Consider the following 18,586-nt stretch of genomic DNA (forward strand, 5'->3'; position numbering starts at 1 on the left):
TAAAAATGCTAGTGGACGCTCTCACCTCGGGAAGATGTTAAGAGTTATGCTTGTACATGTTGAGGTGTATCAGCCATTGTACCTACAGTTTCGTCCTGGGACCATATTGAACGATATACAGAAGAAACTCTGTGTGGCAAACTTCTTCCCCATCAGGTGCTAATTTGCCTTTTCCATTTCTTGTGATTATCAACATCAAATCTGACAACATTATTAAAAAAACACCCAAAAAAGGTTATAATAGACATAAACAGTTTCTAAAAGCTTGCCTCACCATTCAACCGCCTTGGTACAGCGGATATGTCAGTGGTGTGGCAACAAAATGTTCAGAGTTTGTATCTCTGGCGGGAAAGTTTGCAATGTCTCTTGACTTGATTGTAGTTCTAGAATCTGGATTCATAAGATATAACTTGCACAAATAACCTCAAGATGGCAACCTAGGATATGAGATATCACTTCTGCCTGCTCGGCCCTCACATCTGTGGTAATAACAGAAGAAACCATGGCAACAAGACCAGAAGTGGGGTGTAAGTAGTCGATGGTTCATTGGTTTGGATTAAATAAGTTTAAACATGGAGAAAGGAGACAGTGTGCCTAAGTTGCCTTTAGGTGTGTCAGATGGGAATAATGTAGCATGGTTGGTATGATGTTTTCCTTGCTTCATAGCCACGTTACCTTAGAAGTGTTACACATGATTATCTCCCTTTGTACAGGTCATCCCATCAAGAATCTTCCAGTGCTCCTGACTTTGCTGACTCACAACATGCTGCTGTAAGGAGCTCATTCAAAGTCGGCGTAAGTAGTGCTTTGATAGTCATGATTTGGACAAGAACAGTTACCCTTAACTAATACCCCAGGGTTGAATTTGTAGTTTGTTTCACATTTTTACCCAAGATGGGAAATACAGCCACTATGTCTCAAGGGTCAAGATTCTGAAGCATCTGTTTGTCCTTGACCTTTAGGCAGTGATATCACAGTGATAGCCTGTGTTGTTTCATTAAACAAAACAGTAATTTCTACACAACCAATGAAATGCAAGCAAAGGTGTTACAATCAACTGAGCATTAATGGTTCAAGTATTACACATGATTATATCACCCCCTTGGGATAGAGGTCAAGTTGCCATGTTGTACTTCTATAGTGCTGATACAGCCTTCTGGTACGGTGGACCAATCAACACAAGCAGGTATTTTAGTGCATCTGCTCACAATGTGTGATTGTGTTATTGTGGGTGATGCTTGAACTTTTTTTGAGAAAATGCAAATTATTTTGTTTTTTAGCATGCTGCACCAAGTGATGAAAAAATCCTTAAAGATAAACAGCAGGAAAAGCGCAGGTGGCTGGAAGATTTAGGTACGTCACAGGTTTCTACTGAAAGCGTTTCACATGTCTGTTGATAAGCTTGTTGAAAAAATAAGTAACTATCACATTCGGAGTGAACAGTTTGTGATAATGGTAATGGTCACATTCAGTTATACATGCAAGGAATTAGTCTGTATATATCTAGGGCTGTCAAGTGAATAAGTGAATGAACAGTGCGCAATCAGAGGAAAGCTGCAGGATACGAAAACAGTCGGGCAATGATTGGTTTCAAGATGACGACCAATCACGAACATTAATGAACGGAGGGGGCATGGTGTCAGGCTGTCTTGTCATTGCCATCGCATGTTTCTTTATGAATTGAGAAACGGGACAATGAGATTTGTTGAATGGCTTGTATCCATGACGACTGCAGTGATGGTGTGCTTCTTACAGAAAAACGGGAGAATGAGAATTGTGTCATCACCTAAGTGGCTTGTTTCCATGACGACTACAGTGATGTTTTGTTTGTTATAGAAAAGCAAATGGAGGAGAACAAAGCGAGGAAGATGCGTGACAAGGAACGGGATGCTGAAGGAGACACGTGGGCGGACCGCTTCACCCAGAACGTCAACCAATCAGCACTGGACTACACGGAACGAGGCAGTGACCGGCAGGACCATGCAGGCCGAGTCAGTGACCTGCCAGACAACGCCGGCCGGGTCAGCAGCGCCCCACAGGTCTCTGCCAGGGATGATGGCGACATGTAAGTGGATAGAGGCCATGTAAGTGGATCGAGGCGACATGTAAGTGGATGATGGCAACATGTAAGTGGATGATGGCGACATGTAAGTGGATGATGGCGACATGTAAGTGGATAGAGGCCATGTACACAACTCAGGCTCAGTGTAGGCTGCTGATCCTGCTTATCCAGACTTATCCAGCTACTTATGTCTTCATTTTCTGTTGTACTGTAAAGTAGTCCAAGAAACTGAGAGCTGGAAGAGAAGAACCAGTTAGTAGGCAACTAGTTATGAGTGAACGACATCATAAGTGTCAGCCCCTTGTAGGGATTCGGGGGTTAGAATAGGTCCCCAGCAATCTATGTTTGTTGTTAGAAGCATCTCAATGGATGGGATGGAAAGGCTTGGTGATTTGGCCGTTAGTTGTAATATTAATCACTGATTTGTCTGGTCCGCATTTAGTTATATTACAGGCTGCCATTAATATTGATGAGTGCAGTGTTGAATAACAAACAAAACAAATAATAAGTGGTTGCACTATAATTGAGATGTTTAGTCTTCCTGTAAATATGTGTACCATATTCAGATTTGAGAAGTTGGCTGATGTAAGTTTAGTTTCATCCATTAGAGACTGATGGTGAAAGTTTTTCGCTCTCTTTACAGTGACATTTCTTAAATGTCTGCCGGCCATGTTGGGCCATGGTGGAATGGAAAGAATAGAGCTTTGCACATATATCTCTGTTGCAGGACTCACTTGCGAGGTCAGAACGTCATGGTTGACCCCATCACACGCAAGGAGCTGGAACTCAAGAAACAGAAATACATGCATCACCAGGTAGATATGTTAGAGACTTTTCTGAAAGAGGGGTGACCAAGCATCACTTTTTGGAAAATAAAGCAAATTTTTGAAAAGGTATCTTTGGCTTAATATTCTGGGTTTTTGTTTTCTTTTTAGCCGGGCGGTCGGGCAGCCTAGTGGTTAAAGCGTTCGCTCGTCACGCCGAAGACCCAGGTTCGATTGCCGACATGGGTACAATGTGTGAAGCCCATTTCTGGTTTCCCTCGCCGTGATATTGCTGGAATACTGCTAAAAGCGGCGTAAAATCCAACTCACTCACTGTTTTTAGCCAGCTAGTGTTATGATGTGAGGGTTTGTAGTTACATGTAAGACAAATTATCCAGTTCCATTCAGGGGAGTGTTGAAGTAATTGAACTCTCAGGATTGTCAATCGTTGAAGTCATTTGGTTTGTATTTGCTTCATATTGGCTGTTTACCTTCATGACGTTGTTTGTGTTTTTTGTAGGAGGCACTACGTTCACAGATCGAGGAGAAGGAGCGCCTGAAGCGTGAGGAACGTCAGAGGAAGATGCGAGAGGAGATGGAGGAGGAGTGGAAGATGAAGAACGAGAGGGACAACATGCAGAGTCAGTTCAACACCGAGCAGCAGAAGATACGCCAGAAGGAGGTACGAGTACAGGACAAAGGAGGACGGTCCTCTTGATAAACTTTGTATCAGTAGGGCAGAAGGAAGTACAAAGGGCAATATAGGACAAGGGAGGACTGGGGGAGTATGGGACAAGGGAGGACGGGAGTGTGAGACAAGGGAGGACAGGGGGAGTATGGGACAAGGGGGGGCAGGGGGAGTATGGGACAAGGGAGGACGGGGGAGTATGGGACAAGGGAGGACGGGGAGTATGGGACAAGGGAGGACAGGGGGAGTATGGGACAAGGGAAGACAGGGGGAGTATGGGACAAGGGTGGACAGGGGGAGTATGAGACAAGGGAGGACAGGGGGAGTATGGGACAAGGGAGGACAGGGTAGTATGAGACAAGGGAGGACAGGGGGAGTATGGGACAAGGGAGGACAGGGGAGTATGAGACAAGGGAGGACAGGGGGAGTATGGGACAAGGGAGGACAGGGGGAGTATGGGACAAGGGAGGACAGGGGGAGTATGGGACAAGGGAAGACAGGGGGAGTATGGGACAAGGGTGGACAGGGGGAGTATGGGACAAGGGAGGACAGGGGGAGTATGGGACAAGGGAGGACAGGGTAGTATGAGACAAGGGAGGACAGGGGGAGTATGGGACAAGGGAGGACAGGGGGAGTATGGGACAAGGGAGGACAGGGGGAGTATGGGACAAGGGAGGACAGGGTAGTATGAGACAAGGGAGGACAGGGGGAGTATGGGACAAGGGAGGACAGGGGAGTATGAGACAAGGGAGGACAGGGGGAGTATGGGACAAGGGAGGACAGGGGGAGTATGGGACAAGGGGTGGCAGGGGGAGTATGGGACAAGGGAGGACAGGGGGAGTATGGGACAAGGGAAGACAGGGGGAGTATGGGACAAGGGTGGACAGGGGGAGTGTGAGACAAGGGAGGACAGGGGGAGTGTGAGACAAGGGAGGACGGGGAGTATGGGACAAGGGAGGACAGGGGGAGTATGGGACAAGGGAGGACAGGGGGAGTATGGGACAAGGGAGGACAGGGGGTTATGAGACAAGGTAGGACAGGGGGAGTATGGGACAAGGGAAGACAGGGGGAGTATGGGACAAGGGAAGACAGGGGGAGTATGGGACAAGGGAAGACAGGGGGAGTATGGGACAAGGGAGGACAGGGGGAGTATGGGACAAGGGAGGACAGGAGTGTGAGACAAGGGAGGACAGGGGGAGTATGGGACAAGGGGGGACAGGGGGAGTATGGGACAAGGGAGGACAGGGGGAGTATGGGACAAGGGAGGACAGGAGTGTGAGACAAGGGAGGACAGGGGGAGTATGGGACAAGGGGTGGCAGGGGGAGTATGAGACAAGGGAGGACAGGGGGAGTATGGGACAAGGGTGGACAGGGGGAGTATGGGACAAGGGAGGACAGGAGTGTGAGACAAGGGAGGACAGGGGGAGTATGGGACAAGGGGGGACAGGGGGAGTATGGGACAAGGGAGGACAGGGGGAGTATGGGACAAGGGAGGACAGGGGGAGTATGGGACAAGGGAAGACAGGGGGAGTATGGGACAAGGGAGGACAGGGGGAGTATGGGACAAGGGGGGACAGGGGGAGTATGGGACAAGGGAGGACAGGGGGAGTATGGGACAAGGGTGGACAGGGGGAGTATGGGACAAGGGAGGACAGGGGGAGTATGGGACAAGGGTGGACAGGGGGAGTATGGGACAAGGGAGGACAGGGGGAGTATGGGACAAGGGTGGACAGGGGAGTATGGGACAAGGGAGGACAGGGGGAGTATGGGACAAGGGAGGACAGGGGGAGTATGGGACAAGGGAGGACAGGGGGAGTATGGGACAAGGGAGGACAGGGGGTTATGAGACAAGGGAGGACAGGGGGAGTATGGGACAAGGGAGGACAGGGGGAGTATGGTACAAGGGAGGACAGGGGGAGTATGGGACAAGGGTGGACAGGGGGAGTATGGGACAAGGGTGGACAGGGGGTTATGAGACAAGGAAAGACAGGGGGAATATGGGACAAGGGAGGAGGGGGGGGTATGAGACAAGGGAGGACAGGGGGAATATGGGACAAGGGAGGACAGGGGGAGTATGGGACAAGGGAAGACAGGGGGAGTATGGGACAAGGGAAGACAGGGGGAGTATGGGACAAGGGTGGACAGGGGGTTATGAGACAAGGAAAGACAGGGGGAATATGGGACAAGGGAGGAGAGGGGGGTATGAGACAAGGGAGGACGGGGAATATGGGACAGGGGAGTGTGGGACAAGGGAGGACAGGGGGAGAATGAGACAAGGGCTCTTAGTATCAGTAGGGCAGGAGGAGGGAGGAGGGGGAGTATAGGAATAGTGAGGATGGTTGTCGTGATAAATTTTTGTATCAAAAGGGCAGAATGAGGTGTGAAGTACAATTTAAGTGTTATTTCTCTGCATTTTACAGCACATATTTGAAAATCAGTGCTGACAACTTCTTTTGTTCGGTTGCTGTCTTTGTTATTTAGACTGTTAATTACAAATTCAGGTGAGCTACAGTTTCATGGCTCTAATTTTTGGAATTATATTTTTCAAATCTTTTTTGTCAAATCTGATGCAGACTGATCTGTAAAGTACGAAGTTGTCATCCGTGCAAGTAGTAAGAAATGGTCTGTCAGGACCTCATGGTGTTGTGTGTGTTTCAGGAGGCCCGACAGCGGCGCATCAATGAGCTGAAGATGGCGATGGACGAGGCTCAGGAGAAGGCTCAGCAGGAGAAGCTCATTAAGAAGATGGAGCACTTGCGTCAAGGGGGGCATGATGTCAGCCATCTCCAGGCTCATCTTGATGGTGAGGGGGCACCTGCAGGGCGTGATGTTAGGGGGGGCACGACATCAGCCATCTCCAGGCTCATCTTGATGGTGAGGGGGCACCTGCAGGGTGGGATGTTAGGGGGACACAACATCAGCCATCCCCAGGCTCATCTTGATGGTGAGGGGTCACCTGCAGGATGGGATGTTAGGGGGGCACAACATCAGCCATCTCCAGGCTCATCTTGATGGTGAGGGGACACCTGCAGGATGGGATGTTAGGGGGACACAACATCAGCCATCTCCAGGCTCATCCTGATGGTGAGGGGGCACCTGCAGGGTGGGATGTTAGGGGGGCATGATGTCAGCCATCTCCAGGCTCATCTTGATGGTGAGGGGGCACCTGCAGGGTGGGATGTTAGGGGGACACAACATCAGCCATCTCCAGGCTCATCTTGATGGTGAGGGGTCACCTGCAGGGTGGGATGTTAGGGGGACACAACATCAGCCATCTCCAGGCTCATCTTAATGGTCAGGGGGCACCTGCAGGGTGGGATGTTAGGGGGACACAACATCAGCCATCTCCAGGCTCATCTTGATGGTGAGGGGGCACCTGCAGGGTGGGATGATAGGGGGACACAACATCAGCCATCTCCAGGCTCATCTTGATGGTGAGGGGGGACCTGCAGGGTGGGATGTTAGGGGGGCACGACATCAGCCATCTCCAGGCTCATCTTGATGGTGAGGGGTCACCTGCAGGGTGGGATGTTAGGGGGACACAACATCAGCCATCTCCAGGCTCATCTTGATGGTGAGGGGTCACCTGCAGGGTGGGATGTTAGGGGGGCATGATGTCAGCCATCTCCAGGCTCATCTTGATGGTGAGGGGGCACCTGCAGGGTGGGATGTTAGGGGGACACAACATCAGCCATCTCCAGGCTCATCTTGATGGTGAGGGGTCACCTGCAGGGTGGGATGTTAGGGGGACACAACATCAGCCATCTCCAGGCTCATCTTAATGGTCAGGGGGCACCTGCAGGGTGGGATGTTAGGGGGACACAACATCAGCCATCTCCAGGCTCATCTTGATGGTGAGGGGGCACCTGCAGGGTGGGATGATAGGGGGACACAACATCAGCCATCTCCAGGCTCATCTTGATGGTGAGGGGGGACCTGCAGGGTGGGATGTTAGGGGGGCACGACATCAGCCATCTCCAGGCTCATCTTGATGGTGAGGGGTCACCTGCAGGGTGGGATGTTAGGGGGACACAACATCAGCCATCTCCAGGCTCATCTTGATGGTGAGGGGTCACCTGCAGGGTGGGATGTTAGGGGGACACAACATCAGCCATCTCCAGGCTCATCTTAATGGTCAGGGGGCACCTGCAGGGTGGGATGTTAGGGGGACACAACATCAGCCATCTCCAGGCTCATCTTGATGGTGAGGGGGCACCTGCAGGGTGGGATGATAGGGGGACACAACATCAGCCATCTCCAGGCTCATCTTGATGGTGAGGGGGCACCTGCAGGGTGGGATGTTAGGGGGGCACGACATCAGCCATCTCCAGGCTCATCTTGATGGTGAGGGGGCACCTGCAGGGTGGGATGTTAGGGGGACACAACATCAGCAATCTCCAGGCTCATCTTGATGGTGAGGGGGCACCTGCAGGGTGGGATGTTAGAGGGGCATGATGTCAGCCATCTCCAGGCTCATCTTGATGGTAAGGGGACACCTGCAGGGTGGGATGTTAGGGGGACACAACATCAGCAATCTCCAGGCTCATCTTGATGGTGAGGGGGCACCTGCAGGGTGGGATGTTAGAGGGGCATGATGTCAGCCATCTCCAGGCTCATCTTGATGGTAAGGGGACACCTGCAGGGTGGAATGTTAGGGGGACACAACATCAGCCATCTCCAGGCTCATCATGATGGTGAGGGGTCACCTGCAGGATGGGATGTTAGGGGGGCATGATGTCAGCCATCTCCAGGCTCATCTTGATGGTGAGGGGGCACCTGCAGGGTGGGATGTTAGGGGGGCACTGAAATTCCCTGAAAATTAAGGAGCTGAACTTTGGCACTATTTCTGAATTTAAATAAGGCAAACAAATTTTGTTATTCTTTCCAATTATATGATGGACCTGACAACACTCAAAAGCAGTGTCTGCTTTAGTTTTTGTACAATTTTTCAGTGATACACATTTTGTTCCTTATATTTTCATTATGATTATCCTTGTTTCTGCTGGTTTACAAACTCTGTTTACGTTCACTACATCAGTTGTGTTTACACCTGCCACTATGTTGTTGTAGAGCCGGACGCCAGACAGTCTGTGTTGTCTGACCTCAGTGACCCTGTGGTCAGCGCACGCTCACTTCCAGGTATCTGCACCCAGGTCTTGCAAAACATGCACGTTGTTGACATTCAGTCAGTCATGCGCACTTGCATATTTGAGACTCCAGTTAATCAGGCATGTGTTTTGTCCAGGACCGGAGGGAGACATGCACGTTGTTGGCATTCAGACAGTCAACTTTTTGTAATCTGGTGAATTTTGCACTTCCGTGTATCTGTCCGAAGTAAAGTGAATTGTAAGAAGAGGTTTGGACTCACTAAGGCATGCAACTGACAGGATGCATATAATGGCTGTCAGAAATATCACAGCTAATGCCCTAATACTGTACTCAGTACTCAGCCAATATCCTATCTTGGCCTGATGGCCTCGATCAGATATTTTGGTGTGGACAGATATCTAGCAACATGTGACAATCACATTGGGTCTAGATAAATCTCAACAACTTACTTTTAAAGATAGATATCTTAAGTTTAAGATGAGATACATTTTCAATACTATCTTAAATGTTACATTTACGGCAGTCGTACCATATCTTTGGGCTATGATAGTTTTGAAAATAGGCTAGCCTAGTAGATAGCCTACGATTTCCTTACAATAACTTTACGATTATTATAGAGCCACGATTGTTTCAAAAATCTAGGCATTGGCGTGTAAATTATTGAGTCTCAATCATGAATTATAATGATCCACACAGTCTAAGTAGGAAAGGACCACCACCACATGCGAATATTTGTCATTTCTTATGACCAGTATTATGTATGTTGGATCATGCTGCCAAGACTTCCACAGAGGAAAAGAGCCTGTGGACAGCCATGTGTTTCAGTCTTGTTAGGAGTTAGTCGTGCACATCAATCACTATTTCTGAGTTTGTGGAGAGAAATGGTTGACTTTTCTATGCACCTGTTTGCTGTTGTGAGTGTTCCTGCACGGGCAAGAAGCTTGTCCCCATTTTCTAAACCAACTTCCACAATGTTTCGCATGTTGATTGAGCAATGCATGTTTAATACTGAGTTGAAATGGCAAATGGAAGCCACACGTAGTACTGCGAGATATGCCAGTAGATGCATGCAATAGGGTTTTGGTACTGTGCAACAGTTCAAATTTCAACATTGCCCTCTATCAGTAAATGATGAGCATAAATCAGATGAGATTGTGCAAATTGAATGCCAGTATGAAACTTCAAGAGCTTTCAATGTTAACTTGTAATGTAGCTGTGCAAAAGTCTCTGTGATCAGTTTGAAAACATGAATTTCAAAACATGAAAAGTTGTCTCAAACCTTTCTTTTGCTCCCTACATGATAAAGGGAGTGCACTCCAACACATTTAACACACTGAGTTATCTTCTCTTGCAGCCATGACCCCTCATGTCCACCAGGGGGAGCCAGTGCATGTGCCCAGTCTAAACCTCACTTCAAGACAAAGCCATGACTCAAGCAACATAAAGTATGGCCTTCCTGAAATCTCATCTCGAACCGTGGACTTGCCCCACCCTGTTGTGGGGAGTCACGACCCATACATGGAGAACAGAGTCCTTACTCCAAGTAGGTACCGGCAACCCAGTCAACCCCCGCGCCCTGATCCCACCTCCCCTAGGCGAGAGTTCGGGACACAGACTATTGGTAAGCTGGTGATGTAGGGAGACCCGTGTAGAGGCTGGTGCTTGCAGTGCCTGTAGTTGCTGATCAGGTTGTATATCTCCACGCAGTGTGACGGGCAGACAGCATACATACGGTATCTGGTAGAGGGGACCTGGATTATAGTGTGACGGGCAGACAGCATACATACGGTATCTGGTAGAGGGGACCTGGATTACAGTGGGACAAGTAGATGGCATACATACTGTATCTGGTATAGGGGACCTGGATTACAGTGGGACAAGTAGATGGCATACATACTGTATCTGGTAGAGGGGACCTGGATTACCCTGTGTCAGGCAGACGGCATACATACGGTATCTGGTAGAGGGGATCGGGATTACAGTGGGACAAGTAGACGGCATACATACGGTATCTGGTAGAGGGGACCTGGATTACCCTGTGACAGACAGACGGCATACATACGGTATCTGGTAGAGGGAATCGGGATTACAGTGGGACAAGTAGACGGCATACATACGGTATCTGGTAGAGGGGACCTGGATTACCCTGTGACAGGCAGACGGCATACATACTGTATCTGGTAGAGGGAATCCGGATTACAGTGGGACAAGTAGACGGCATACATACGGTATCTGGTAGAGGGGACCTGGATTACAGTGTGACAGGCAGACAGCATACATACGGTATCTGGTAGAGGGGATCAGGATAACAGTGGGACAGGAAGACGGCATACATACTGTATCTGGTAGAGGGGACCTGGATTACCCTGTGACAGGCAGATGGCATACATACTGTATCTGGTAGAGGGGACCTGGATTACCCTGTGACAGGCAGATGGCATACATACTGTATCTGGTAGAGGGGACCTGGATTACCCTGTGACAGGCAGATGGCATACATACTGTATCTGGTAGAGGGGACCTGGTTTACAGTGTGACAGGCAGACGGCATACATACTGTATCTGGTAGAGGGGACCTGGATTACAGTGTGACAGGCAGACGGCATGTATCTGGTAGAGGGGACCTGAATTACCATGTGACAGGCAGATGGCATACATACTGTATCTGGTAGAGGGGACCTGGTTTACAGTGTGACAGGCAGACGGCATACATACTGTATCTGGTAGAGGGGACCAGAATTACAGTGTGACAGGCAGACAGCATACATACGGCATACATACTGTATCTGGTAGAGGGGACCTGGTTTACAGTGTGACAGGCAGACGGCATACATACGGCATACATACGGTATCTGGTAGAGGGAACCTGGATTACAGTGTGACAGGCAGACGGCATACATACGGTATCTGGTAGAGGGGACCTGAATTACCATGTGACAGGCAGACGGCATACATACTGTATCTGGTAGAGGGGACCAGAATTACAGTGTGACAGGCAGACAGCATGTATCTGGTAGAAGAAATCGGGATTACCATGTGACAGGCAGATGGCATACCTGCGGTATCTGGTAGAGGAAATCGGGATTACAGTGTGACAGGTAGATGGCATACATACTGTATCTGGTAGAGGGGACCTGGTTTACAGTGTGACAGGCAGACGGCATACATACGGTATCTGGTAGAGGGGACCTGGTTTACAGTGTGACAGGCAGACGGCATACATACGGCATACATACGGTATCTGGTAGAGGGGACCTGGATTACAGTGTGACAGGCAGATGGCATACATACGGTATCTGGTAGAGGGGACCTGAATTACCATGTGACAGGCAGACGGCATACATACTGTATCTGGTAGAGGGGACCTGAATTACCATGTGACAGGTAGATGGCATACATGCGGTATCTGGTAGAGGGGACCTGGTTTACAGTGTGACAGGCAGACGGCATACATACGGTATCTGGTAGAGGGGACCTGGTTTACAGTGTGACAGACAGACAGCATACATACAGTATCTGGTAGAGGAAATCGGGATTACAGTGCAACAGGCAGATGGCATACATGCGGTATCTGGTAGAGGGAATCGGCATTACATGTATAGGTTGGGCTTACATAGAAAACTGATGCGACAGTATGGTGATACAATGAGAATTGAATCCTGAATTAATTATGGCAAAGATGTAGGCTACCGAGTTGGATTTTGTGTCCATGACAGAAGGAATGGTAGTGTTGATGAGTGTAGACAAATAGGTGGAGAAGGATGTTCCAAAAGCAGATACCCTATGTAGGCATGAAACAGTTATAATCTTGAGTGGCAACCTTTTTGTCATTTGGTTTCGCAATTATGAAGTCAAAAATGGTTGAGATCAGACCAATTTGGTTGTTTGTTTTACATGTTTTGGTCTATATGCCAAGAAACTAGAGGCAAAAGACTGTTGTGAGGGTTGGTTTTGAACAATCCCATGTCAGGCAATTAAAACAGCTTTAAGAAAGATATACTGTGTTCATATTTTATGGTAAGTGCATCTATAAAATGAATAATAAATTTCTCTGGGTTAAAGAAAATATTGAGAGAAAATAATCACTGAAGTAGACAGGAATTGATTTCCTGATTTTGCCACATGAGCATATATCTGTTTTTATCTGCCATTGCAAACTGAGACCATATATCACAGCTGCTATGTCGGATTCCTCCAGTCTGGGCATGCATCCTCAGTTTCAGTTCTGGACGATTGATCTCCCATTGATAAGGTTCTTTGTACAGTGCTTTATGCTTCCTTTGTTTGAAACTTGCTGTTGGAAGATGTATTGTCCAGGAGCAGAGAAACCATGATGAAGTGTTGCGAGACTGGGAATCGACAATTACCCTCCTAACCATAGCAGCCTAGTGCATTAACAACCTCCATCATTACATCCAGCACTGTGTCAACTTACTAATGTATTTAGGCCATCTTCTACAGTTTACCATAACATACACACACCGTTCTTGTATAGTCAGTGAGGAGGCACGAGTGGCCCAGTTGTCTAAGGCGTAATAAGAATTAATTCTATGGTCGTGGGTTTGAATCACTCTGATCAAGATTTTTTTCCAGTTGGCTCAATAACTGTGATCATGGGTTTCACCTAAGTGGTAAACGTCTAAGACTCTCATCAATTCAAGCTTTCCTCCTATAATGCTGATACAACTGAAGTGCTGTTAAACCAGACTCTCTCACTCTCCTGCTGTGTAGGTGAATGCCCTCATGTTCCCTAGTGCAATAACTGCTGCCAGTTGTACCTATAGATCTGTCTTACTGTACGTATAGAACATGTGGTAGGTTTAGTTGAAGAGAGATCCTAGTTTTGTCACCAAGGCCAGGTATGTATGGTGTAGTGATAGCCGAGTTTGTAGTGACATGTATCTCTAGACGTAGCTATACTGCTATACCCACAGTATAACCATGTACAAGTACAATGAGTGACATATACCATACTCACGTTCTAGTCTGTCCATATTGTATGGATACTCTGGAGTGAAGGGATGCAAAGGCCACACTTTTGTGTTTCATGGTTTACATGAGCTTGGATTGGTTTAAAGCATAAATTTGTGTTGCTCATTTTCTTTTTAAATTTGGCAGAGGGTTCTTTGTGACAGTTGGTTTAGTGGGGAAAATATATGCGAAACTGCGAAGTGCACACAATTTGATAGTTTTCCAGTGATGTGTACATGTCGTGTACCATTTATATTTGAAGTGTTTGAAGTTACGCATGAAAGTCAGATGCTCTTGTTCTTGTCCTAAGATTGAGATTGATGTTCTACAGGAGAGGAGCTAAGGATCCCATGACCCCCCCCCCCCCCCTTAATTGCATACACGGAGATGTACCGGCCAATATTGCCTTCAATCATTGTCAGTGGTTACTGCAAACTGTAAACATGTTTGAAAGTTAGTGTAGGTGGGAGGTTTGAAAGTTGATGCGTACGGTGGTCCTGATACTGTGTAGGTAATCCTAGGACCCCATGACCACTGTCAGTGTCTAAAACAACTCGAGTCAGGGAAAGATTTATTCTCTTTATGATTTGCTTCCAGTGGCCAGAATACATGCAGTGCATTTGGTCAGTTATTCAACATGTTAACAGTTACATTTGTATGTTTGGGGAATTTGAATGTTTTTATTTTTCTGAGCCATGGAAATAAATTTCCACTGTTTTTATTTATTTACCGGTAATTTTGTTTTGGCTCCAGTCGGATGAAGCTGTAAACCAAAAAGTATGAAATAGTGTTGCCATTGTTGTCTAACCTCCACTTCATTAACCATTGTTATCACAATGAAATGCTGTGAAACTATCTAATACCATTGCTGCGAGGGATCTGTGAGGACCCGTAGTATTATAACTTCGCTTTGTAAACTTTGACTTCAATATGCACTGCAGTATGACTAATATTGTTTGTATGAATTTTTGTAAATTACATATGATCCTGTGCTAAATCAAAGAACTACTTAATTTGCATTGATTTTAACTTGTTTAAGAACATGTCTAAAATAAAAAAAATGTTTTCATCTGACAATCCTGCTTGTGTTTATGACAAATTCTGAATTTGTTTTCAATTCACCAGTGCTATAGTAAACATTGTTAAGATGGATTTTGTTCATAGCGAACATGTATTAAAGTAATCTTGTACACTCGTCATTATTTCAGAGGGGGATATGAGCGAGAAGATTGGTGAGAGGAGGCGTGAAATCAGTGAAGTAGGCATTGAGTTTAAGGAGGAGATGATGATAGAGCGACGAGCAGAAAGGACAAAGAAAGTGCGAGTGGTCAGTGCTGAGAAGGAAGTGAAAGCAGAACTGAAACGTGGGAGGCAGAAGGAAAGAGTTGCAAACGGCCGTCAAGGAGGGAAATCCAAATGGAACTACCAAAACCCTAAGCTTCGCAGGAATGTCAAGCAGTCGGAGCGAGATCCTTTCTACGAAAGAAAGCGACAGAGGAGTGAGGAGAGGAGGGCGAAGAGGGGAAAGGAGTTACTTGCCCTTGTTGAACTCAACAAACCCATTATTCCAGACCACGTCGGCAGTAACAGATCGCGGGGTCCTTCGCCACATAAAGACGGATATTCTCCTAGGAATGAGTATGAAGCAAATTATAGGTCTGTTTCGCCCGATAGACAAAATGTGAGACGACGGGATAACAATAGTCTTTCCCCCAACAGGAGTCGTGAGAGGATGAGAGGGGGACAGTCTCCTGTGAGGAGACGCTCACCCTCACCCCCCATCCCCACCCTCAGGACTAACGAAGTGTCAGGACTCTCCCCGCCTGTCCCTGCCCTCAGACACAAGCGCGATGTTGGGAGGGGTGCCCTGGTTCTCCGTCTGGACAACGGTTATGATAACAGTTATGACAATGACCAGCATAGTTACTCTAACTACAACCCTCCGGCCAGTGACAGGAAGTCCAAACAGGGCCACTATCATGACCGAAACCCTATCGAGGCACCAGTGGATGGGGGAGATTTCGTACCCTTTACTCGGACAACTGAGATCCTTGACCCGGCCAAAGCTGTTGAGCCCATACACTTGTCGCGGGAGAACACAAAGGTAAAGAAGGGCCGGAAGGCGTACGTGGAAAACCACAATCCAGGTAGCTATGGCAACCGGCTGGAGAATCTCCACGACAGGACAGACAAGAATGTAAGTATGGAGACTGGTGCAGGTTTGTGATTAGGATACGATTGTTACTCATGTGGATGGTTACTGTTATTTTTTAGTAGAATACCTTGACCAAAGTGAAAGAACTGCAAAATGAAAGGATTTTGATTTCTATGTTTTGGCAGAAACAAACTAACTATTGAAGAAAGGGATCGGTGGTCAGGATTGCTGACTTAGTCAATGCATGTCATCCTGTCCCAGTTGCATAGATCAATGCTGATGATGTCGGTTATCGGATTGACTGCTCCAGGCACAATTATTTAATGACTACTGTCACATTAAACAACACAATAAACATTGTTAGAAAATCAAGAAGGCAATATTTTCAGCTTAATCATTGAGTGGTTCATATTCAAATGATGATCGGAACACTAACGTTTAATCTTTGCTGCTCAATGACATGTGATTCCTTCCTCCCAGGATCCTATCCTGAATCCTGACCTGGTCAAAGGTCACCCAACAGCCAGGCAGGACATGATCCTGCAACAACTGTCCACTCTCAAGAAGGTCAGTCTCACTCTTTCATAGGGGAGAAGTTGGTCCCCAGAACCTCAAGGTTGTCCCGCTAAAATAGGGGGGTTGTGTTATCAGACTCTGTTCGAACTTGGGCGATTGTGCCTCACTGTGCTGTGATCATGTGGGGCATTACTCATGCTATCATCCTCTGGTTTGTCTGACCCAGATTCAGTTATTTACAGGACATGTAACTGGCCTTTGAATTGCTTCCTCTGTGCTTCGCTGTTCAGAGTTGCCTCCCTTTTTCACGCCAGAAACCTATGATCCAGGGTTTGAATCCCGCTTCACCACGTTCACCCTAATTATGTTTCTAGGTTTGGCAGCACCAGCTAGTAGGCTCACTCTAAAAAACGTCTGAGTACCATATTAAGCTGACACACATTGATATGACTGGAATTCTGTTTCGAAGCAGCAAGCTTCCATCCTCGCTTAATCACTGGAGGAACATTGTGTTCTTTTTCAGGGATTTATCTAGTGAATGAGTTTGGTTCTATGTCACAATAGGCGCCCACTTCATCCCATCAGTAGACACTGTTGTATATTTGACATTTTGAATGTCAGATATTTCCCCCCAATACATTAAAGTTTGGGATGTTTGAAAATAAGGAAAGGATGAGCATAATTTCTTTCCCAGTGTCTGTATGCACAGAAATCGGTGTTTCAGAGCCTGATGCAGAAACGCCGGGAGGTGGAGACGTGCATGTCCCCGAGTGACCTGGAGCGGTGAGGGGGAGGCGGGATGGAGGCATCTAGTCACACCATCATATCGTGGATGGTACAAGTATCAAACTGGGAGGAACTCCTCAACATGTTTATGATATTAATATAAATATATAATTTATTTGTATATAGTAATATTGTCATTATATCATGTATATTGTACAGATTAGAGTGAGATGAAGTCAATGTTTACATATATGTGGAATCCTTATATATTTTTATATACACTTCCAATACTAAGTAGCAAAAAAGTTGTTCTTACAAATACACTTTGAAATATTGATGTTCGTCATTGTGTTTAACTACCCTCCTAAAGTGCTCTTCTGTGTTTAAAGTGCTTAATTTCATGAAAATGGCAAGTTTAATTTGATTATAATCATTTTGAATGTGGCAGTGTGACATTGGTTAGGCATTTCCATTTTTGTCACATAACACATGATGTGAAATTGCACCGATTGCATTGTGGTGTGGGATACCTTGACATCTGGTTATCACTGAACTGACCCAGGACATGTTTAACATGGTACTTAGTAAGTTTAGGTGTTTTGGTATAGACAGATTTGAAAGTGAAATCAATATATGAGTGAAAACAGATACTGTCACCTTTATTATACACATAGAAATTTCAGAATGTTCAGATTCTCTGCCCTGTGTTATGAAAATTTAGTTTAAAAGAAATATAAATAAGGGTTAGCAGAATACTTTATGTTAAACAGCCATTGAATAGTTTCATGTTTTAATCGTTGTGGGCCACCAGGCTTACCTTCAGACAGATGGCTACTCAGCAGAAGATCGTTTTTGTGGACGAGTGAAAATATAACGTTTTTTTCTAATCCTGATCATGAAGGTATCCATTCAGAAATCATTTGTAAAACCCCGCTAGTCCCCATCAATACACTGGCGTGGTGACACACTTGCCTTGTTTCATGCATGGGCCCTGAGTTGCAGGTGCTTGGAATGGTCAGTTACTTACTGTGTATCCCTGTACCTATATTGCCTGTATTTACCAAGCACAGCTGTGATATATTAATTGGTATGTCTACTTACGTTAGATCTGTCTCAATCATGGAATGTGTTTGATATCAAATAAAATGTCAGTATCAAGTTGTTTGTCCATGGTTTCTGAATGCCTGTGTCTAAGACTTTTCCTGGTGAAAATGAGCTATTTAACAATGCAGTGTTGACATGAAACAAAGCATTGTCCTTTTACCAATGACCTGGGAGGTTGCTCATGATATCATTCTACCCATGAAGATCAGGGTTACAATAGGTCTTCAGCAAACCAATGCTTGTCGTAAGAAGCGACTAACGGGATCGGGTGGTCAGGCTTACTGTCTTAGTTAATGCTTGTCATTGTATCCCAAATGCATGGATCGATGCTCATGATGTCAATCACTGGATTGTCTGGTCCAGACTCAATTATTTACAGACCGCCGTCATATAGCTGTAATATTGCAGAGTGCAGCGTTAAACAACAAACAAACAGGCTGTGATATTGCAGATTCATGAAAGGTGTGTTAAAGTGGGACCTGCTCTTCCTC

General features: G+C 46.5%; 1 protein-coding gene across 6 annotated transcripts in view; it reads left to right on the plus strand.

Moving 5' to 3' along the window:
• Positions 1-18,127, plus strand: part of LOC139445182 (coiled-coil domain-containing protein 66-like) — a 37,689-nt gene extending 19,562 nt beyond the window's left edge. For 4 of the 6 annotated variants that reach the window (XM_071226304.1, XM_071226307.1, XM_071226309.1 and 1 more), the window contains 11 exons: positions 714-795; positions 1,281-1,353; positions 1,837-2,065; positions 2,790-2,877; positions 3,347-3,508; positions 6,173-6,317; positions 8,585-8,653; positions 9,978-10,244; positions 14,803-15,791; positions 16,230-16,316; positions 16,990-18,127. In XM_071226304.1, coding sequence (XP_071082405.1) covers positions 714-795; positions 1,281-1,353; positions 1,837-2,065; positions 2,790-2,877; positions 3,347-3,508; positions 6,173-6,317; positions 8,585-8,653; positions 9,978-10,244; positions 14,803-15,791; positions 16,230-16,316; positions 16,990-17,052 — 2,254 coding nt within the window. In that variant the 3' untranslated portion in view covers positions 17,053-18,127. The remainder of the gene's footprint in view (positions 1-713; positions 796-1,280; positions 1,354-1,836; positions 2,066-2,789; positions 2,878-3,346; positions 3,509-6,172; positions 6,318-8,584; positions 8,654-9,977; positions 10,245-14,802; positions 15,792-16,229; positions 16,317-16,989) is intronic. The other 2 variants (XM_071226310.1, XM_071226308.1) reach the window with 2 other exon arrangements.
• Positions 18,128-18,586: the final 459 nt, after the last annotated feature.

This window comes from Haliotis cracherodii, unplaced genomic scaffold, assembly GCF_022045235.1.
Source record: "Haliotis cracherodii isolate W230 unplaced genomic scaffold, xgHalCrac1.p SCAF_6, whole genome shotgun sequence".
NCBI lineage: Eukaryota > Metazoa > Mollusca > Gastropoda > Lepetellida > Haliotidae > Haliotis > Haliotis cracherodii.